Here is a 23,302-nt window from a genome sequence, read left to right on the forward strand (position 1 = left end):
GGATTAAATATTTTCTTTTTTTTATTATTTTTAAAGAATTCATACTTAAACTTCCAATTCCTAATTTTCTCCCTAACCCTCTTCTACTACTTACTGAGAAGATATGCAATATGGTATCCATTATTCATGTGAAACATATTTCCATATTAGCCATCTTATGCATGTGCATATATGTGAACACACACAAAAAGACAAGAAAAATAAAGTGAAAAAAATGCTTCAATGTACATTTAAAGTTCATCAGTTCTCTTAGGAGGTAGATAGCATTTTTCATCATGAATCCTTTGGAATGGTACTGCTATGTACAGTGTTCTTTTGGTTGTACTTGTTTCATTTTGCATTAGTGCACATGTGTCTTCTAAGATGTTTTTGGATCCATCCTTCCTGTCATTTCTTACAGCATAGTAATATTACAAGTTGATGAGCCATACCTTTGCTGATGGATATCCCTTCAATTTCAAATTATTTGCTACCTTAAAAAAAGTTGTTTTAGAAATTTTTGTACATATAAATCCTTTCTTTTTCTTTTACCTCTTTAGAATTCAGAACTAGCAGCAGATATTGTTCAGGCATAGAGTGTGCATGGTTTTGTTGCCCTTTGGACATAATTCTGAATTTTTCTCCAGAATGCTAGAACCACAAAGTAAATGTTTTCAATTATTTGAAGAGCTTTCTTAGGGAGGACAGATTAGAATTAGTATATTTGATCCCCAAGAGTGGAACAAGGAGCAATGACTAGAAACAGCAAAAAAGTAAATTTAGGCTTCATGTCCGGAAAAAATTTCTAGCAAATATCTCTTAAAGTGGAAAGACCTGCCTTCAGAGTTTGTAGTTTTCCTTATTGTATATATAAGCAAAGAATGGAAGGTCACTTGTTGAGTACATTAAAGCAAGCATTCCTTTTGTTTATAGATTGGATTAGATAACTTTTAAGATCCTTTCTAAATCTCAAATTATTACTTATTCATCCAGTCTTTCCCAGTTAGTGACATTTTCAAATTTGATGAACATACCAGCTATAGCTTTATCTCAGTCATTAAGAAACATGTTTGTCAAGAGCCAGGCATACATGCCTTATCATATGTGATTTCCATTGGAAACTTCCTATTATGTCTGGTCCTTCAGCCAGTTTTGAGTTCATCTAATTTTGGTATCATCTAGTCTAAATCTTTCCCTCTTTTACACAAGAAAAAAATATGCTTTATTTTATCAAAATCTTTCATAAAATCTAAATTATATTGCCAATAGTCATTCATTCATCATTTTAGTAACCCTGTCAAAAGAGAAAATAAAGTTAGTCTTCCATGACTTGTTCTTTATGAAGCCATGCTAACTCTTGTAAATCACCTCTGATACTGAGCAATTTGCCTGTTTCCTTATCTATAAAATGAAGATAATAGTAATAATACCTATCTCATAAATTTTTATGAGAATTAAATTAATATGCATACAGCATTCTGCAAACCTTAAAGACTATATAAATGCTAGTTATTTTTATTATTGTTGTTACCCTTAGTTATCCCTTTAATGCTCCATTCTAGAATTGAACCAGAAGTTGAAGTCAGAAGGTCACTAAGTATTCATTTACATAAACTTCTTATCACTGAAACAATACATACTTTTCTCCAATATTTCCCCTTTTCATTGATCTTTCAGATATCATTGACTGTGTTTCACTAGTCACACTTGCCCATTCTTGTCAGGTCCCACGGGTCTGAGGATATAATTCATTTGAATCGTGTGATTTGAATTCATTAAGGGCAACTAATAACATCAATTCCTCTAGTAGAAAGATTGAATTTGTAGTGGAGAATTTTATCAGCCAGTTACTAAAATCCTCAAGAATGGAAGGAAAATTGGCACCAATAAATAATTGCTACTTGATTCTGGTATTAGATGATAAATTTGAATAAAATGAACTTCCAAAATGAAAAAGGTAATAAAAATGGTTCGTAATTAAAGTTTGCATAAATGGTTCATTCTCTGTCTTAGATTATAATGTTCTGAATGGATTATTTAGTAATGTAAAATGAGAAATATAGACTTTGGAAATACTTAGCAAAAATATAAACTGTTTTTCTTCCCTTTTCTTTAATCTGTCTTCCGCTAAAGAATTAAAATTTATATACTGACATTTATTTCTAGCATTTAAAACCCTTTCTGAGAATGTTAGCCTTTTACAAATGATCACCACTGTGTTAATTCAGGTCAGCATAAAATAATTTTTTAGAACTATACACATTTTTCTGTAGTAAAATGAAGCAGCATATTGTTGTGAAAAAAGCATGCACCTAAGAATCAGAAGACCTAATTCTAATCCGTTTTGCTAAATTTTGTGATGTTACACAATAGAATCCAGACTCAAGTGTCAAAGTCAGTAAAGATTTATTAAATGTCTTTCACATGCTAGGCAAGTGCTAACCACTAAGGCTACAAAGCTAGACAAAATAATCCTTACTTTTAGGGAACCCCTATAAAAAGAAACTGAAAAGGTGTGGAGGTGGAGAGGGAAGAAACAGGAAGGGAGGTTTACCGCTAAGAGCATGAAATTCTGTAGCCAAAGGGGTAAATGATATGAAGAAGTGGAAAGTTTCAATTGTATTCATTTTGCAGAATGTTGAGTTCTGTAGATTATAAAGTCAAGGAAATTAGGTAGGAAATGAGATGAATTCTCAGAGAGCCCTCCTTAAATGATGGATGACTTGGGAGGAATCTTTTAATTTTTATTCTTCATTCTTTCCAGGCAAAGGGAAGGAGGAGCCTCAAATACAGGGAGTATTAAGGAGGAATGAGTTTCAAGATTAATTTCATTTTACAGAATAAAATCTAGGAAAGTAGCTAGGTAGAAAATAATGAAGCATATCCTCATTGGACCTTAATCTTTTTGTCTGCAAAATAAAGAGATTAAACTCAATAACATCAAAAGAATTTTCCTATTCTGAGGTTCCAGGATTTAATGGCTAGGCCTTAGTGTGAAGAGCTTTAGGTTCTTTTATTTTTGTATTGCTTTGAGCAAATCACTTAATTTACTCATCTGTAAATGGGAAATTAGTTGCCAATTTGTCTCAAATAGAATTTGTTATTTTGATTTGTTAATTAAAGGAGACATTTTGTTTTAGAAATTTAAGCTGCAAAAAACGTGTGATTAGCCCTAATTATTGAGTTGCCTTTAGGCCATTTCTAGGCTAATGTGAAATTGGAATGAACTGACAGATATCCTAATTTCCTTTTCATAGTACAATGGAAACAGTGATAGGTCTGTAGTCTGAGGCTCTGTGTTAGAATTTCACGACTGCTTGTTTTCTACATACTTGAATTTAGGCAAGTTACTTTTTTTTTGGAGGGGGGATATCTTAATTTCCCTTTCTGTAAATGAGGAGGTTGGATTAAGTAATTCTTCAGTCTTCTGTGATCCTACAGTCTTCTATTCTCTTTTTCTCTTTCTCATTTCTGTCACAGAGAGGAGAGCTAAAAGTAGGAATAATTGTCACAGCCTAACCATTTATCCAGCATTAAGAAATGAGAGACTAGTATATCCTTGAAATTAGGAATGTTCTAAGAATTTTAATTTCCAAGAATGTTGATTAAAGTTACTATTTTTCAAATTAAGAAATAAAATACTCCTATCTAGTTAGGAGGAAGAATTTATAGTTATACTCTGAGATATTGATTTACATTCTTGCTTTCATTAACTAAACAGATAACTGTTTATCCAAGAAAAGAAACTGTTTCTCTCTGATTTGCCTGTTTTCTTTACTTTCCTTCTTAGCCCAAAGAGCAGACTGATACAGTTAAAGAAAGAGAAACTGGAGTATACTCCTGGAGAACATGAATATGGATTATTCCCAGCCCCTATTCATGTTGGTAAGTACTTGATTTTTTTTAATTTTGCTGAAAACTACCTGGTATTTCTTGGATATAAGTAAAACTTCTTGCTTTTATCTTCTCCTTACTATTCTTTATACAAAGTCAAGCTCTTCCTCTGCTGATAGATAACATTTCTCTTAAATGTGTCTAATCTGTGATAGATCCTTCCAAACTCATTTGATCAGATCAACCACAGTGGGACACACTACCTTGATCCCAAAACAGTGGTGTCAATTTGTTTCTTTTCAAGAAAGGACAGCAATCAACTCCCAACAGCCCTTTATGGATTTTTTTTTTCCTTTTGAACAATTTTAAGATGTCAAAGACTATATGTCATGGATGTGAAAAAAAATTTTTTTAATTATTTAAAAATTTTAAAATAAACAATCCATTGAAAGGTCCCCTAGCTTTTGAATCACCAGTTTTCTCATCGAAACTCATGTACATATATTTAGCAATTTAAAAAAAAGTTTTTCCCAATTCAAAAGGAATAAAATAAATTTGATTAAACAAATATTTCTTCCATTGTATCATGGGGGTGAGGTTGACATGCTTTGTTTTAATTGCTAAATTATCAAGGATCCTTGACACAGAATACATGTACAAATATAAATTAAGGAATGTTTCAAGGAGATATCACAATAACTGTCAAAAAGAATGAGAAAAATCACATTCAGATTAGAAAATTGGGCTTCATGGAAGATATTCTCACCCAAATTGAGACCAAACTGTTGGGAAAATACTCCATTTCAAGCAGATAGAATGTTATGTGCAAAAGTGAGAAAATGAGAAAAGGTATGGTGATAATAGGAGATAATGAGTCAATTCGAGTAAGAGGCAGAGTACTTGAAAGGAGAAAGAGTACTCTATAAAATGCTTCTAAATTCTTTATATCATTTGGAAGAAAAAGTATCTCTTCTTATCAGAGCCTCCTGTTTTCTATACATCTAACCATTCTCAATCTCCTTTGCTAGATGATGATCATACCTCTGTGGCCTCTTCCATGGTTTTATACTGAACCCTCTTCTCTCTTTTATACATTTTCCTTCTCATCTTCTATGCTTTCATTTGTCACCTCTATTCTGATAACTTTCAAATCTATATATTCAACTGAAATCTCAAGTCCAGTGATAGGTTTATTGATTACCTGATGGATGCCTCAGTGATAATTCAAACTTAGCTTAACTAAGACAAATTTGATTTTCTTTGTCATTTAACTTTCCTGTCTTTCAAACTTCCTTATCTCTGTTAAGTTTCTTCCTTAACAAATTCTACGTGATTACCCAAAATAAGAGTCTTAGTTTCTTCATCCCTATAATGAAGAGTAAAAATAGTTTATAACACCTACTTTACAAGGTTGGTATTTTAAAACTCGGCATAATACAAATGTGAACTCTATGAATTTATTTGACATTTAAACCCTGAACTATTGAACCATATTGAACTCAGAAATCCCATGATTTTTCCTGAAAAGCTCTCTATGTAAAGTCTTTAGGAAAAAGAAAAGGAAAAAATCTTCAGAAAACACTTGAAATATTTTGTGTATGATCACCATGACATCAAGAGACATAAAAATGGAGAAATAGTAAAAATATCCAAGAGAGTACAAATGTTTGTATGTAGATATTCAAATGTAACTAATCTACTTTATCCATCCTTTCTTTAAAATCCATAATTTATCGTATGTGTGCCTTTAACATATAGAAACTGAATTTCTGATTTTGAGTAGAAAAGATTTAGTCTAGGTTCATTTGAAATTCAATCTGCTTTGGGCCAGCTAGGTGGTGCAGTAGACAGAGCACCAACCCTGAAGTCAGGAGGACCTGAGTTCACATTTGATCTCAAGACAGATACTTAATCCTTCCTAACTGTGTGACCCTGGGCAAGTCACTTAATCCCAACTGCCTCAGCAAAAAAAAAAAAAAAAAAAAAAATTATTCTGCTTCTTAGAAAATCAAACTTGACTTTTGTCATTGATTTCCTTAAGCAAATACAGTTGGCCCTTTGCTTTTCAGTACCAAAGCTTTCGTAGATTTCTAATCAAATACTATTTCTTAAGTATCTCCAATGTCTCAGGAATTTCTGAAGTATTCTAATTTCTACCTGTGTGAAATGTTGGAGTAAGATTTCCTCTCCCCCCAGGGTTTACTCTATTTTAATAAAATAATTCAAAGAAGATTGGCATTAAAATGGATTGGAAGTTACTGGATTGAGGATTTGTGGTTAATAAAAGTCTTAGGCTTGAATTTAAAACATAAACTACAGATGCAAATAATGGAAAATACCTAACAAGAGTTGATTTGAGTAGGGTTTTTTTTAAATGAAAAGTCATGTGCTAATAGTGGCTGACCAAAAAAAGTATTATAATATCAGGATTTATTAATAGGAGTATAATGTCTGAAAGGATCAATTCACAAGATATCTTTTTTTTTTCCTCCCTGAGGCAATTGGGGTTAAGTTACTTGCCCAGGGTCCCACAACCAGGAAGTGTTAAGTGTCTGAGATCAAATTTGAACTCCTGACTTCAGGGCTGGTGCTCCATCCACTCTGCCACCTAGCTGCCTCAGATTCACAAGATACCTGAAGGAGAAGAGGATATTGAATGCTTGCATAATGTCACCATCTTTATTATTACTCAAAGAGGGGAGTTGAGAAAATTCTAGCAATTCCTGACCAATATTTACTTACCCATCTCCATCATATTTATACTTTATGAAAATAGTAGTAACATGTACTGAGGGCATTCTTGATGAAAGTTGGAGAAAAGAAATAACTTTCACGAATAATAATAGATACCAAACCATACAGCTATAATTAGCTGAAAGGCAAGATAATATAGATTGTATTTATTGTTTATTTGCTATAATAAAGCAATTGATTCAGTAGAACGAAATTTATATAGCATGGTATGAGGGAGTACTGTTTGATATAGCATGGTATGAGGGAGTACTATTTGATTTGTAGTTAGAGGACCTAATTTTGAGCTGTGACTGCTACTTATTCTGTGTGTCATTTAACCTCTTTTCCCTGGGCCTTATGTTTCCTTTCTCAAAAAATGAGAGTTTTGATTAGATAGTATCCAATATTGACTTCTAGCTCTAGAAATCTTGATACTATGATCACCTTTGAAGATTTTCCTCCCACTGTGTACCTCCAGTACACATATTCAGTCATATAAGATTCCTTGAAAATAACAACAAAGAATAAACAGAGCAACTTCAGTATAGTCCAAATAAAAGGTTTCCCTACAGATGGTGAGGTTTTATAGGTATTTTTTGTGTGTTATGACAAAACACTGATGATATATAATCAAATACCACAGTATTACAAAAACTTCTAAATGAGATCCTTGCTCACAATTAACCATAAAGGAAAAACCAAGTGGATGAGTAGTATCTGTGGTTCAGAGTGTAATATGGTTCCTTAGTATAAATATGTATTGGACAAGCAGTATGACTAGTAAACTAGGTTCAAAATTGAATTGGAAGAAGACAGTGCATTTGATTGCATTTTTTGAAATTGTACAATGGGACCTTCCTTTGATATAGTAAATAGTATCCATGTGAAACCAAGTGGGCCAACAGTATGTGTTATAGAATAAAATGGAGGCATTTTCAATAAGATAAAGCAAAGATAATATTATCACTACTATTATTTGATACAGTACTAGAAATGTTAGCTATAATTTACATGAACTGATTCTGAGAGAAAGGAGCCAAACCAAGAGAATGTTGTACATAATAACAATAAGATTATGTGATGATCTACTGTGATGGACTTGGCTTTTCTCAGTAAGGCCATGATTTAAGGCAATTTCAATAGAATTAGGATACTGTTGTGTGATGGAAAATATCATCCCCTTCCAGAAAGAGAACTTTGGAAACTTAAGTGTGGATTAAACTTTTAGGGCCATTCCAGTCGAGTTGGGATTGTATTGTGATGGAAAATAAACACATCCAGAGAGAGAACTATGGAGACTTAAATGTGGAATAAAATATAGTATTTGTTTGTTGTCTAGGTTTTTTTTTTTCTCTTTCTCATGATTTTTTTCCCTTTTGGTCTGATTTTTCTTACACATCATGATAAAAATAGAAATATGTTTAAAAGAAAAAAAGAAATGTTACCTAAATCAGTGTGGCAAAAAGAAATAAAAAGCACTTGGTGCTTTTTGCAGATGATAATTTGGTTTATCAGTTTCAATTGATAAATGATGGACAGAAGCAGCTATATCCAAAGAAAGAACATTGGGAAATGAATGTGAATTTTTTGCATTTTTGTTTTTCTTCCCAGGTTATTTTTATCTTCTGAATCCAATTCTCCCTATGCAACAAGAGAACTGTTTGGTTCTGCAAACATATATTGTATCTAGGATGTACTGCAACATATCTAACATATATAGGACTGCTTGCCATCTAGGGGAGGGGGTGGAAGGAGAGAAGGAGGGGAAAAATCGGAACAGAAGCGAGTGCAAGGGATAATGTTTTTTAAAAAATTACCCTGGCATGGATTCTGTCAATATAAAGTTATTATAAAATTATATATATATATATATATATATATATATATATATATATATATATATATATATATAATTTATTTATTTAATAAATATATTTATTTAATAATTTATATAATAATAATTTAATAATATATTTATAAATATATAATATAATATAATATATTTCCATATATATATATATTTTAAAGATAATTTGGTTTACTTAGAAAACCCTAGAGAGTCAGCTAAAAATTAATTGAAGCAATAACTTCAGCAAAGTTGTAGTAAAATAAATCCAGCATTTCTGTTTATGAACCAAATCCAAAAAGAACAGATAAATTCATTTTAAATAACTACAAATTTTATAAAATAAAGACAGTTGTACTATTAGTATAACTTAAACACGTTGTAGAAATACATATTTGTAATAAAGGATATAATGACTTTTAGCTTCTCTTTATGTGGGCTTCCCTACTCCTTTCTCCTTCTGAAACATGTCTGGTCATAGGTATGATGATTCTGTGGTCTTACGTGACCATCAATTCTGAGAAGCCCAGATTCCATGTGATTAGGACGAGATCCTAATGCCCCTGGATGACTAGGAAGCAGCATCACCAAAATTGAAGCTATTTAAGTCACAGGGTATTTTTGTCTTATTTCAGGTGAAGTTTCCCAGTGTTGTAGATTGGATGAAAGAAGTCATTGGAAATAAATGATAGTTCTGTCACAGAGTTAGGAGAGTAAATGAGATTTGTCTTTGGGAACAAAAGGTCAAGAAATATAAAATGTGGGGAGCAAAAGAAACTAACAGTTTGTTACTGGTTAAAAAATAAAAGTAACCTAATGTTCAGTAATCCCAAAGACCATATGTGATTAACTCTAAATAGGTACTTGAATTAGGTATAAGCGATTACATTTTTTAAAAAATTAGAGATAAGGAAGAAATTTCCTTTTAAATGTCTATAATGAGAAAGAGTTACAGGCCAAACAAATAATAGGCTAATTTTGAGATGTGACTGCTATTTATTCTATGTGTGACCCAAGCAAATCATTTAACCTCTCTTCTCAAAAAAAAAAGATAATTTTGATTTATAAAACATTAAAAGTTTTGTGTACACATACAACTAATAGAGACAAAATTAGGAGGAAAACAGTTAGCTGAGTTGGGGAAATAGGGGGAGTTGAATCTTTGCAAAAAGTTTCTCTAGTACAGGTATCATTTCCAAGATACATGAAAAAATTATTCCAGTTTATAAGAACAAAAGACATTTCCCAGAAGGTAGACAGAGATACAAACAATAAAATAAATGGTAGAGATAAGGATAATCAATTATCAGTGCAGGAAATCCAAGTTTAAAATGTCCCAAATCACTAATAATTAGAGAAATGCAGATTAAAACTATATACACACATATACAGATTTTGATCCACTCATTGTGAAAAAAAATCTGAAAGAAGCCTCCCTCCCTTCAACATATTATATAGGATTTGTAAAAGAACATAGTCAAGAATGGTATTGTTCATAGAGTAGATAGATGTGGGGAGTAGATAGAGATAGAGTAGATAGCCCTCAAGTCAGACTACCTGAGTTGAAATTCAACCTCAGACACTTAACACTTATTAGCTGTATCACCCTGTCACTTAACCCCAACTGCTTCATAAAAGAAGAAAAACCATAGTCAGAAGTTCCAACATAGGCATAGATGGGTTTATTTCTGGAAGAATTGCTCACATTGATGAAATTGTTGATCTTTTGAAGTAATTCTTGATTCTTGGAATTATCCTGTTTTCAGTACTGCTCAAACCATATCTAAAGGGTTGTGTTGGTTTCCAGATGTTACATTTTAAGGTAGATACTGCTATATTGAACCCTATCAAAAAAAAAAAAAAAAAAAAGGCAATGTAGAAGGTTTAAAAAAAAAGGGGGGGGGAGGGTAAAATAGAATAATGAAGGTTTAAAAAGTAAGCATATTTTTTGTGTGCCTGGAAGAGGAATTAGGAAAGAACATGATAGCTGTATACAAATGCTTTAAAAGCTATTTCAGAATAAAATATAGCTGAACTTATTACCCATAAGTTTAGGGTTTCCTTTATAAAAAATTAAGTCACAGTAGGCAGGATTTTGCAGATATTCTACAACAACTAAATGTTCATAATCAAACAGGTGGAAAAAGTAGAATAAGCACGAAATTTGATTTCTTATTTGTTGCTTATTTTAAAAAAACATTTGATTTAATTAAAGACATGGTATGCTGTTTATTAAGCACTTGTGTGCTAGTTGTTCTGAGTGCTAGAGATAACAAATACAACAGGAAAAAAGAAACGGAATCTTCAAAAGACCTCTTAATAGGGGACAATAATTCATAAAAGAGAACAAAAAGGACAAGCAGGGAGAATATACCCTTGCAGGACTATGGTATCAAATTCAGGAAATGCAAAAGCAAAGTCAGGATGAATTCACCCTGTTCAATTCATCAATACAATCAAAAAAGTAAGACATTGGGGAGGGGAGTAAAAAAAAAAGACAGCTAGTCGGCATAGTGGATTTACAGAACACTAGGCTGGTAATCAGGAAGACTCATCTTCCCTGAATTCAAATCTGGCCTCAGAGACTTCTTAACTGTGTGACTTTAGGCAAATCCTTTAACCCTGTTTGGCTCAGTTTCCTCATTTGTAAAATGAGCTGCAGAAGGAAATTATAAATCACTCTGATATCTTTACCAAGAAAACCCCAAATGGGGTCTTGAAGACCCAGATACTACTGAAATGGCTGAAATAACAATTACCAGCTATGAATAGGATACCCTTTGTGGAATCAAGAAGATTTGGGTTTAAATGTTACCTCATACACATTTACCATAGACTTTTTTTTTCCTTTTTAAAAAGGAATTGGGGAGGGAGGGAGGAGAAGGCATCAGCATGGTAGAAGGCTATAGAGGATCACAAACTGATGGATATTCCTGGGTAAGCAGACTCCAGTTACCAAAGCATGCTGGCAAAGTCCAGAAAGTCAGAAGCAGTACTAGGAGGAGAATGAAAATTGAATCTGAAAGATTATCCAATTAGGTGACCTCTCTATGTAAGTTGAGATTATAAAAGATTGCTTAGTTGGTAAAGTTATTAAGATGACTTATCTAATGATTTTGTAATTATCAAATAAGGTTTAAAATAGAAAGCTTTACACATACCAAAAACATCTGCCAATATTATTATAGATATCCTTCAGAATCACACAATTTAGAATTGAAAGGGACTTCAATAGCCAAAGTCCAACCCATATTTGAAAAGAATCTCAGCTATAATATGCAACTAGATTGTAATTTAACACAAGTTTTAATAAGAAAATTGGATTTAGTACACATAAAATATCCCATGTTATAGTTAACGCAAGCAAAGATTCAATTAATGTAGCACATAAAAGAATGTTATCTTTCTGCATTTGCCTCGTGTGGATTTGTTATGCTGTGGTCTACTGTAATATTCTTCTCTAAAATGTAATTTTCTCTTGTTGGGGGTTTTTGGGGTCTCTGGAAGCAGCCTTAGTTTCAGTTCAGTGTAATCACCCAAATGCAGCCAGGTGTTAAAAGTCCAAATCCTTTATTGTCTCTTTCCAAGTCTTGTCTCCTTTCCTGTGGCCCAGTTAGCTTTCTTAGAGGCCTTCTGTAATCTTGGTTCCGAGAGCTTGAGCTCTGGCTTCTGAATCTCCCCAACTGAATCCTGGCTGAGGCTCCGAGAGCTGCTAGTGCGCTTGTCCTTTTGGCCCTGAGAGCTCCCCCTTATATGCCCCACACTGAGTATACACCAATCATTATATCACTAGGAAACCATTATTTGCTGTAGGATTAAATCAATGCTAAACTAGATTTATCCACTTTTTCTTCAATTCCACTTAGTACCTTGTTTCAAGTTCTGGCCCATAACATCTCCTTGTAGGATTAAATCAAACATACTGAACCATGCTAAATTAGATAATTATTGGGTCTATCAATTCCACTGTCTTAGCACCTTGTTTCAAGTTCTGGCCCATAACAGTCTACCATATTACTACCAACAGTTTTTGTATAATTTTTTTCAAAAAATAGTCTTTTTTTTTTTTTCCCCAGATGGAAACACTGCCAACACACAAAAAAGAAGAGACTTGTTATTATATTAAAACAGAACTTTGATATAATTAAATGGCATGGTTCTCATAAAATTCTAAGATAGGACAAGATATTGGAATGCCTAAATCTACTGCATGTGTTGGAATGCCTGATCTATATTATAAAACATGCAGCCAAAATAAAAGAAAAATGCAGGGTTGCTGTGGTTTGCAAACACCTACAAGAAAATATAAGTGCTATAGTTACATAAATGGAGCATCTTTTAGTTGTATGGACTGAAGATTGCACTCGAAAACACATTATTCTACGCAGAGCTACTATTCAGACAAAAGCTTTAATTTTAAGCAAATGAATGATAATACAAATGGAATGGATAGTAAAGAAAGAAGCAGTGCAAACCATTTGTTGGTTTGATTGTTGCTTTAAAAATCAAAGTATTGCATAATATTAAAATTACTGGAAGGTAGCCAGAGCAGATGAGGATGCAGCAGCTAAGTACTTCAAGAACATAGTCAAAGAAGGTGGATACACAATCAACAAATTTTTGATGTAGATGAAACAGGCTTATTGAGGTTGGGGTGGGTGGGGGGGAGGTTGGGAGCAGTGTCTTCCAGAACTTACATTTCTAAGAAAAAACTCATCCTAGACTTAAAGACTTAAGGATCACTTAACAGTTTTGGGGGTTTTTTTGTTTGTTTGTTTTATGAAAGTAACTGGAAAGGAATTTTAAATTGAAACCAGCGTTGGGTTTTGTTTTGTTTTTTAAAGGAAGTTTTAAAATACTTCGGCTGTGAGAGCTTATAATAATTTCAAGTTCTTTAGTGGTGACATAAAAAAGCATAGAATGGCTAAAACTGGTTTTGATGACTTGTTTTCAAGTTACTTTAGCACAGTTGTTGAAAAATATTGCAAGATAGTAAAATTATATTTAAAGCATTACCAATTAGTTATTAATACTGCATATAATCCAGTCACCTTTAGTTCATTATGTGAGAATGTACAAGTCATTTATTTTGTCTCCAAATACAAAATCTTTTCCTTAGACTAATGAACTATTGCAATATTTAAGATCTGTTAACTTTAAAAACAAAAACAAAACACTTTTGAATGGTCATTTGCTAAAACTACAGGAGAAAATAAAATAATAAAAAGTTTCCTTACTTGACTTATCTGCCATCAAAAATATTCACCATACTAGACATCAAATAACATCATCAGCAGATGTTTGGAAAAGCAGAAGAAACAGGTAATGTTGTAAATGAAATTCATTCTCAAAGAATTTATATTTACCTTTCAGGCTGTAAAAATAGTGAATCAAAAAATTAGTAATGCTGACTTTGATCGGAGCATACAAATTCACCAAGAAAAGGATAAAATTCTGCACCCATTGAATATATGTAGATTTAAAGAAAAACAATTCAGTTCACATTGGTAAAAACATTTTAAAACAGTGAAAACATTTTGATCATCTAAGGTTAGGCTTATCTTTAGATAGAATTTCAGGAATTTTTTAATTTTTAAAATTCTGCAGGAATATATATATATGTACTTGTAATAAAAAGTTGAATAAGAAAAAGACTTTTCTTTTGCTGTATAATGTATTACATAGACATATAATAGATATATCTCTATATACATACATAGTTTGTAATACATGTATTATGTAATACATATATATTACTGAGGTAAAAATATTTTTTAAAATTGTCATTATTTTCATTGGGTTCAAATCAGTTTTGACATTTTATATATTCAGCTTAAATATTGGACATTTCTGTGTAGATATTTGAAGTTATAGGTTTTGCTACTGAGTTTTTTCTATTGTATTTTATCTCTTCTGAACTTAAGGCAATCTCAGTCAGCATTTTTCTATAAATGGAAGAATTTCCTACAAATGACTAAATTCTGTATGTGTTCCTGTTAAAAGATTATTGATTTTAATTGCTAATTGTGTGAAAAATTGTTCAGTACTTTGTTATCATAAATAGCTCTTTGATACAAAACTCTATCATTTCAAACCCAGCCATAAAATGCTGTTGTCTCAGGAAATCTAGAGAAGTCTACAGTGGTTTTAAGTAAGCTGTAGCATATTAGCAATGTTGACTTATGCACATAGAAAACATCAATAAGAATCAAGTATGAAGCAAGATTGGCCTGTCATGTTGCAAGGCAGATAACAGCTGAATAACTCAGTCATAATACTTGCATTAATAGAATATTAAAATATCTGGAAGAATGTTTCTTAATACATGATTAGATACTCTTTAGCAAATTATGAACAAGATATGGACGGAATGAGAAGACTAGGCTAGGATGATTTATTTTTTTGTACTATTGGAGGAAGTAATAATGTTGAAAAGATAATGAAATCGTCAAAATATCTGTCAAATTATTTGTTATTTGGAAAAGTGATTTGCTTTATTCTATATAGACAGAAGGTGAAACTGAGGCCAGGAAATAAAAGTTAATAATGAGGCATATTGTAGCCTAACATAGGAAAAACTTCCAGTAGAGCTGTTTAAAGTGATCTTTTTTTGTAATAGGAAATGATCATATAGAGATTTGATGACCACATGCCAATTGTGCATTAAAACACATTTTTTTAAAAAATAACTTTTTATTGACAGAACCTATGCCAGGGTAATTTTTTTTACAACATTATCTCTTGCATTCCCTTCTGTTCTGATTTTTCCCCTCCCTCCTTCTACCCCCTCTCCCAGATGGCAAGCAGTCCTATACATGTTAAATAGGTGACAGTATATCCTAGATAAAATATAAGTGTGCAGAACCAAACAGTTCTCTTGTTGCACAGGGAAAATTGGATTCAGAAGGTATAAATAACCCGAGAAGAAAAACAAAAATACAAATAGTTTACACTCATTTCCCAGTGTTCTTTCTTTGGGTGTAGCTGCTTCTGTCCATCCTTGATCAATTGAAACTGAGTTAGATCTTCTCTTTGTCGAAGAAATCCACTTCCATCACAATACATCCTCAAACAGTATCGTTGTTGAGGTATATAATGATCTCCTAGTTCTGCTCATTTCACTCAGCATCAGTTCATGTAGGTCTCTCCAGTCCTCTCTGTATTCATCCTGCTGGTCATTTTTTACAGAACAATAATATTCCATAACATTCATATACCACAATTTACTCAACCATTCTCCAATTGATGGGCATCCATTCATTTTCCAGCTTCTAGCCACTACAAACCGGGCTGCCACAAACATTTTGGCACGTACAGGTCCCTTTCCCTTCTTTAGTATCTCTTTGGGGTATAAGCCCAGTAGAAACACTGCTGGATCAAAGGGTATGCACAGCTTGATAACTTTTTGAGCATGATTCCAAATTGCTCTCCAGAATGGCTGGATGTGTTCACAATTCCACCAACAATGTATCAGTGTCCCTGTTTTCCCACATCCCCTCCAGCATTCCGCATTATCTTTCCCTGTCATTCTAGCCAATCTGACAGGTATGTAGTGGTATCTCAGAGTTGTCTTAATTTGCATTTCTCTGATTAATAATGATTTGGAGCATATTTTCATATGGCTATAAATAGTTTTAATTTCTTCGTCTGAGAATTGTTTGTTCATATCCTTTGACCATTTATCAATTGAAGAATGGTTTGATTTCTTATAAATCAGAGTCAGTTCTCTATATATTTTGGAAATGAGGCCTTTATCAGAACCTTTGACTGTAAAAATATTTTCCCAGTTTATTGTTTCCCTTCTAATCTTATCTGTATTAATTTTGTTTGTACAAAAACTTTTCAATTTGATATAATCAAAATTTTCTATTTTGGGGTCACTAGTGATCTCTAGTTCTTCTTAGGTCATAAATTCCTCCCTCTTCCACAAGTCTGAGAGGTAAACTATCCTATGCTCTTCCAATTTATTTATAATCTCATTCTTTATGCCTAGGTCATGAACCCATTTTGACCTTATCTTGGTATACGGTGTTAAGTGTGGGTCAATGCCTAGTTTCTGCCATACTAATTTCTGATTTTCCTAGCAATTTTTGTCAAATAATGGGTTCTTATCCCCAAAACTGGGGTCTTTGGGTTTGTCAAACACTATATTATTAAAGTTATTGGCTGTTTTGTCCTTTGAACCTAACCTATTCCATTGATCAACTAGTCTATTTCTTAGCCAATACCAGATGGTTTTAGTAACTGCTGCTTTATAATATAATTTTAGATCTGGTACAGCTAGGCCACCTTCATTTGATTTTTTTTTTCCATTAATTCTCTTGAAATTCTTGACCTTTTGTTTTTCCATATGAACTTTGTTGTTATTTTTTCTAGGTCATCAAAATAGTTTTTTGGGAGTCTGATTGGTATAGCGCTAAATAAATAGATTAGTTTAGGTAGTATTGTCATCTTTATTATATTTGCTTGCCCAATCCAAGAGCATTTAATATTTTTCCAGTTGGTTAGATTTTAAAACACATTCTTGCAGAGAAGGCTTTTTGAGGCCAGAAAGGAAATTGGGAAAATATATTTACTGAACTCTATATAAAAATTAGCAGCAACAAAAAAAACCAAACAAACCCAAAACAGTATTTTTCCTGTGATCAGGAAACATGAAAACACAAAGGGTTGGGTTTTTGAGAGGTTTCTTGGGAAGGGGTACTTTGTTAAAGTTATGTGGAGAACTGGGTCAAAATTATGAAAATAGAAGCCATTCCTCAACTGATAAATGATCAAAAGATTAGTTTTCAGATAAAGTAACCATAGCTATCTTTGGCCATATGAAAAATGCTTTAATACATTGTAAAAATGCAAATTAAAACTATTCTAAAGTACTAGCATACCTATTAGATTTGCTAATAGGACAGAGAGAGAGGATGGTTTTGGGGGGGTATATGGGAAAATTTGAAATTTTAATACAATATTGGTGGAGTTGTGAGCTAATTCAACCATTCTGTGTTACAGTATGAAATAATGTCAAAGGGCCGATGAACCATGTATGCCATTTGATCTAGGGATACCACTGCTGGGTCTATAGCCCAAAAGAGATGGAAAATGGAAGAGAAAGGACCGATGTGTACGAAATACATTTATAGTAGCTCTAGTAGTATAGGAGAGGGAATTGAAATTATGGCAATGCCCATTAGTTGAGGAATAACTGAATAAATTGTGTTATGTAATTGTGAGGGAATGCAATGATGCTATGGGAAGTGATGAGAGGGATGCATCTAAACCCAGAGATGTATTTGAGTACAGATGTGTTGTGTTTTTTTTTTAAACTCTATTTTTCTTGAAGGTTTGGTTGGATTTGTTTTGTTTTGTCTTTTGGTCTGTTTTCTTTAACAACATAACACTTTTTGAAAATGTTTTATATGACTACACATCTATAACAGTTGTTGAATTGGTTGTATTCTCAATGACAGAGATGAGGGGAAGGAACTCTAAATGAATGTTAAAAATTGTTTTTTGCACATTACTGGGGGAAATAAAATATTATATAAATTTTTTTAAAATTAATATGACCAATTTTAACAAATTATAAATAATTTGAAATATGTTAGGATGGGAATGGGAACTAGATCTGTGATGTCATTAACATAGAAAACTCCCAGGAAAAAACTTCTCATGCCAATGCAATACATTTTTTGTAACTCAAAATCCTAAGTATCTGGAGGATGGAGAGGTTAAGTATCTTGCCCAAACAACCAGGTTATGTCATTCAAGAAGTCAGTAAGAACTTAATTAAGCATATACTGTGTGCTAAGCACAGTTCTAAATATTGATGGTGCAAGGACAAAGAATGAAAAAGTCTCTAAGTGTAAGGAGCTTATATGCTTTCAGGAGAGAAAACAAATACTTACATAGATGTAACATTTAAAGTAAATAAATGCAAATATATAAAAATAGCTGAAAACAAAGTAGTTTGGGGGGAATCCAGAAAATCATCATGTAGAGGTGGTGCTTTGAACTGTGTCCTAAAGGAAGAGAAAGGTTGTAAAAGGTGGAGGAAAGGAAAGATGAACAGAGATGTGGAACAGCTAGCATGAAGACACGAAGACAGGAAATGGAATGTAATGATTGAGAAGCAGAAAAGGTTAGTTTAGCACTCTGTCTCGATGTGGGATAAGAGAGAGTTTTCCATGATGCAGGTAAGTTAGATTGGGGTCAGGCTAAAACAAACTTTAAAAGCCAAACAGGAATTTATATTTTACTCTGGAAGTATTAAAGAGCCACTGATGTTGAGTAGAAAAGTTACACAATTAAATCTGCATTTAAGGAAAATTATCTTGGCACGTATATATAGAGAGAGAAAGAGAGAGACAGACAAACACACACACACACACACACACACACACACACACACACACACACACACACACACACACACACACACACACACTATGGCAATAATATAGGTGAGAGATGATAAGCACCTGAAGTAAGGTAGTTGTTATGTGGGAATAGAGAAGGAGCTGAAGTCTAGAAATCTTGTGGAAGTGAAAAGAACAATATATTGGCAACTTGGTTAGATGTGTTGTATGAGGAAGCCTAAAAGAGTCTAATATAGTGCTGATGTTTTGAACCAGGGAGATAGAAAGTCATCTTCTTATTCACCAAGTAGGGTTGAGAATAGGGACAAGGATTGCAGTAAGGCTGGAAAAGTTTAGGTCATAGTGAATCTTAAATATTAGGCAAATAAATTTGAACTTTATTTGGTAGGCATTTGGAAGCCACTGAAAATTTTGAAACAGAGAATTGAATTTGAATTTGAAACAGATTTTTGCATGATAAAAATTATCATGACAGAAGTATAAAGGAGATATATATAGAGAGAGATATATATACACACATGTATATAATGTCAGTAAATGTACGTAGAAGATTATCATATTAGGACCAAAGGAATTAATGAAGTATGAATACAAGGTAAATTTACCCCTAGGAGACTATAAAATTCCCGTGATAGCTAGCATATTGTACTTCTCATGTGGAATATTTACTTGACTTTTTGTTTCCTTGAAGGGTTAAAATACTGTGGAAAAGGACCCAGAAGGTTTTGGAGAAAACTCACTGCCCTTTGCAGCTGTCCCCATAGTAATAGCTGTGGAAAAAGAGAAAAAGCTCTCTGCCAACCACTGGCTTTCTCCACAGGGTTCCTCTTTACCTTTTGGTAATAATGCCTAATAATAATAATGACCTAATGTCCTAGTTCAAGAAATCAAAGAAAGCATACTCAAAATTAAGTCCAGGAATAAAAAAAGAAAGAAAGAAAGAAAAAATACCTGTTTCCCTACCCCTCCCCAACATTATGTTCATTTTCATGAGATTCTTTCTAGAAGGCAATTATTTAAATGTATTTAATGGGAGTATAAATCTAGAATTAGAAGGGACCTCACAGGCTATCCTGTTATTTTATAGATGAGGAAACTGAGATTAGAGAGATTGACTTGCTTTAAGTCTCACATATAAGATTTAAACTCTACATGCTCTGATTCCAGAGTCAGTTCTTTTTCTATCATTCTTTTTGCTATGGAAATAGGAACCATCAGGAACATAGTGATATCTATCATTGATAAGAAGGAGTAATTTGGAAATAATAAATATGGTCAAAATAAATATTAATTTTTTAGACCAAGTAAGATTTAAGTGAACTTATAATTTTTAAATGTTTATTTTCCATAATGGCCTTGTTTATAAGTAGTAAGCACCTTCCTCACTTAGCAGGAGCTTGTCTTTGCTTTATAAAAGTCGCTAAAACTCTTAATTTTCACCTGACTATAGGGCTTCAATTTTATAAAATAAAAGTCTGTCTTTTTTCAGTCTCCTGCAAATGCCACACCAGCAGCAGCTTTGAAACATCTGACATAAATAAGTTCTGCAATAAAGATTAGGCTTTTTAAATTGTTCTTTATTGGATGGCTATAGAGTGGTTCAACTGCAGAATAGAGTTACATGGTTTAATTTTATGCTAGAAAACTTTACTGGTGTCTGCTTTATGAGGGTAAAAGAGTTCTATAATATCTGGGCTTAATGCCAAAGTTCTTCTGAAAGAGCCTTTTGTTTTAAGCTAGTGAGGTCATAGAAGTGAAAGCTGAGTCCCAGAAGATTTAGCTATTTCCTGGAACCTACTACTAAGGATAAATAGAGCTTTGAAAAATAAGTACTACTTTAAAAGACCAGCTCTAAAGGAAAACATGACTATTTTGATTATTACCAGTTTGATCCGAGATGGCAATTTGGTTAGCCTAAATCTTAGAATAAAGCCTAAGACTGTTCAAAAGGAATCTGGGGGAACTTATTTAAATCCAAAAGGTTTAGAAATAGGGCAGCAACTCTAACCAAACAGTGGGCAAGGTACTCAGAATAAAGATTCTTGCCTTATAGAATGCTTAAGTCTTATCAAGAATACTTTAAATCAGTGGTTCTCAAACTTTTATTTTCAGTATCTTTATCCTATTAAAAATTATTGAGGATCTCTCCAAAGCATTTTTGTTTATCTGGATTATATTTATAGACATTTACCATATTGGAAATAAAAACTATTTTTGAATTTGTAGACCCTCTAAAAGGGTTTCAGAAATCCCCAGGATTCTCTAGACCATACTTTGAGAACTACTGCTTTAAATTATTGAACTAATTGATAGTTGGTCCATAGAAAAATTTGGGAAGACTTGTTTGTGGTTATTGTTTTTGTTTTCTTTTGTCTATCATACTTGTCTTAAATTCAGGGAAAATTGTTGTGGGACAAGACTTTTCTGAGGGTTCAGTGGCTTTTGTAAAATGTAAGCTCCTTAAAGACAAAAAAAAAAAAAAAAAAAAACCAACTTCTGCTTTTATGTGTCTGAATACCCTTAACACACATTGTCTGAGGGTTGTAAGGACTTAAATGTTTGTTGAATTTAAATCAGTCTTTTGTAGTTAATAAGATTTTAAAGAAATGACTTTTAGAATGTCTTCCACTTTGACAAATCTTTGTGTCTTATCTCAAGCCTTAGAATTTGAGGAACTTACTTTTTCATTAATGTACCTCAGAAGGATTAGCCTCTTGAGGAAGGGAGTCATGTTTATGACAACAATTTGATTTGTAAGCCAGAATATCAATCTATTAATATAGAATTATATTTTGCCAAATATAATACTTCTGTCTACCCTTCAAAGTATCCTTTTTTCCAGTATCATTGCACCTAGAAAACTAAATTAATTTCAAAGTTGCTTGGTAACCATAGCATCAGGTCATAGGAAGTCTGTAATCTCATGAGATACTCATAGAAAGTCAGATAATCTCATATCCAAGTAATGATAGACTTTGGGCTGTTATCTCTGCCCCAATATAAAATACATATTGTTAGTGTCCAGAATATTAACATTAAGCAGAAGTTACCTTGTCCTTTGGACAAGAACCTGATCTCTTCATACCATTCCAATCGTGTGCCTTCCATGTAAATAAAGAAAGCTATACCAGTCACTTTTCAGATCCTCAAAAATCATCTCCAATCTTTGCACTGCATGTCCTGTCATTAGTAGAATGTTCTGCCTTAGGTTCCCCAGCTTCCTTTAGAACTCAGTTCAATATATTTAATATGTATTGGGCTACTTGGTATCTAGTGGAGGAGATGAGGGGAAGGAGGGGATAATTTGGAACAGAAGGCTTTGCAAGAGTTAATGTTGAAAAATTATTCATGCATATGTTTTGTCAATAAAAAGCTTTAATAAAAGAACTTTTTTTAAAAAAGAACTTAGTTCAAGTTCAGTCTTTTGCTGAACTTTCTCATTCCTTGAAGTTGATAATATTTCTAATTCTGTGATTACCTTCTGTCTACTGTGAGTGTGTCTTATATGTACTTAGTTACTTATAAATTGTGCCCCTCATTAGATTATGATCTCCTTAATGGCAGGCATATGTTTGTCTTTCTTTGTCTCCTCAGTACATAGCACAGTGCATGACAGATAAGGACATAATAAATGCTTATTTACTGATTGAATAAACACTTGACAAATTCTTTACTATCCATCTTTCCTTCTCCCTTTCCCCGAGTATTTCTTATTAGTTATCAGATGGCTTTTGTCATGAAATGAGTTCATATTGAACATGTTACAATTAAACATTTCAATTCAACAAAGATAACAAAACATGTTGAGTTTATTATATCATGCTGGTACCTGACTTGTAACTCAGAAAATAAACTAGAGCTAGATTAAAAAAAAAAAAACTAGGGATCACCTTTATAAAGATAATCATTGAACCCATGGGAGCTAATAAGATTGAGTTCAATAATATAAATGAGAAGAAAAAGGAGCCTTGGAACAACCACATCTAGAAAACTTGGTATGAAGCATTTATATTTAGTGGACTTGATATGGATGAAGAACCAATGGAAACTAAGATGGGAGCAGTCAGCATAAACATTTAAGAGTCTGCTGTGTTCCAGGAACTATGCTAAATGTTGGAGAGAGAATGTCATAAAAATCTACAAAGGAAAATTGGGAAAAGATTGATTGCTGTAGAAAATCAAGAAGCATAAGAATTGAGAAAAGGTCACTAGATTTAACAGTTAGGAGATCACTGATAACCACAGAAAGGGGAGATTCAGTTAATGATGAGATCAGAAGCTAGATTGTAGTGGATGTGGAAAGAAATGAGAGAAATAGAGCCACTACTGAGTGTAGATGATTTTCTCAAGGATTTAAGCCATGAAAAGGAGGACAATGTGAAGGTTGTTTAAGAATGGAGGAGAATAGGAAATAGCTAAGAGAATAGGCCAAACAGACCTAAGTTTTATCTCACTTTATGCTTCTCTCTGAGCTCTCTATTAACATTCTTTATTTCCTTTTTTTTTCTTTAGTACCTGATTAACAGCAAATGTCTTT

General features: G+C 32.7%; 1 protein-coding gene across 2 annotated transcripts in view; it reads left to right on the top strand.

Annotated features, from left to right (window-relative positions):
• The window catches only part of ASH1L (ASH1 like histone lysine methyltransferase), a 216,688-nt gene that overhangs the window by 130,838 nt on the left and 62,548 nt on the right, over nt 1-23,302 (top strand). For both annotated transcript variants that reach the window (XM_051993845.1, XM_051993846.1), the window contains one exon: nt 3,770-3,864. In XM_051993845.1, the coding sequence (XP_051849805.1) occupies nt 3,770-3,864 (95 nt within the window). The remainder of the gene's footprint in view (nt 1-3,769; nt 3,865-23,302) is intronic.

Source organism: Antechinus flavipes, chromosome 4 (assembly GCF_016432865.1).
Source record: "Antechinus flavipes isolate AdamAnt ecotype Samford, QLD, Australia chromosome 4, AdamAnt_v2, whole genome shotgun sequence".
NCBI lineage: Eukaryota > Metazoa > Chordata > Mammalia > Dasyuromorphia > Dasyuridae > Antechinus > Antechinus flavipes.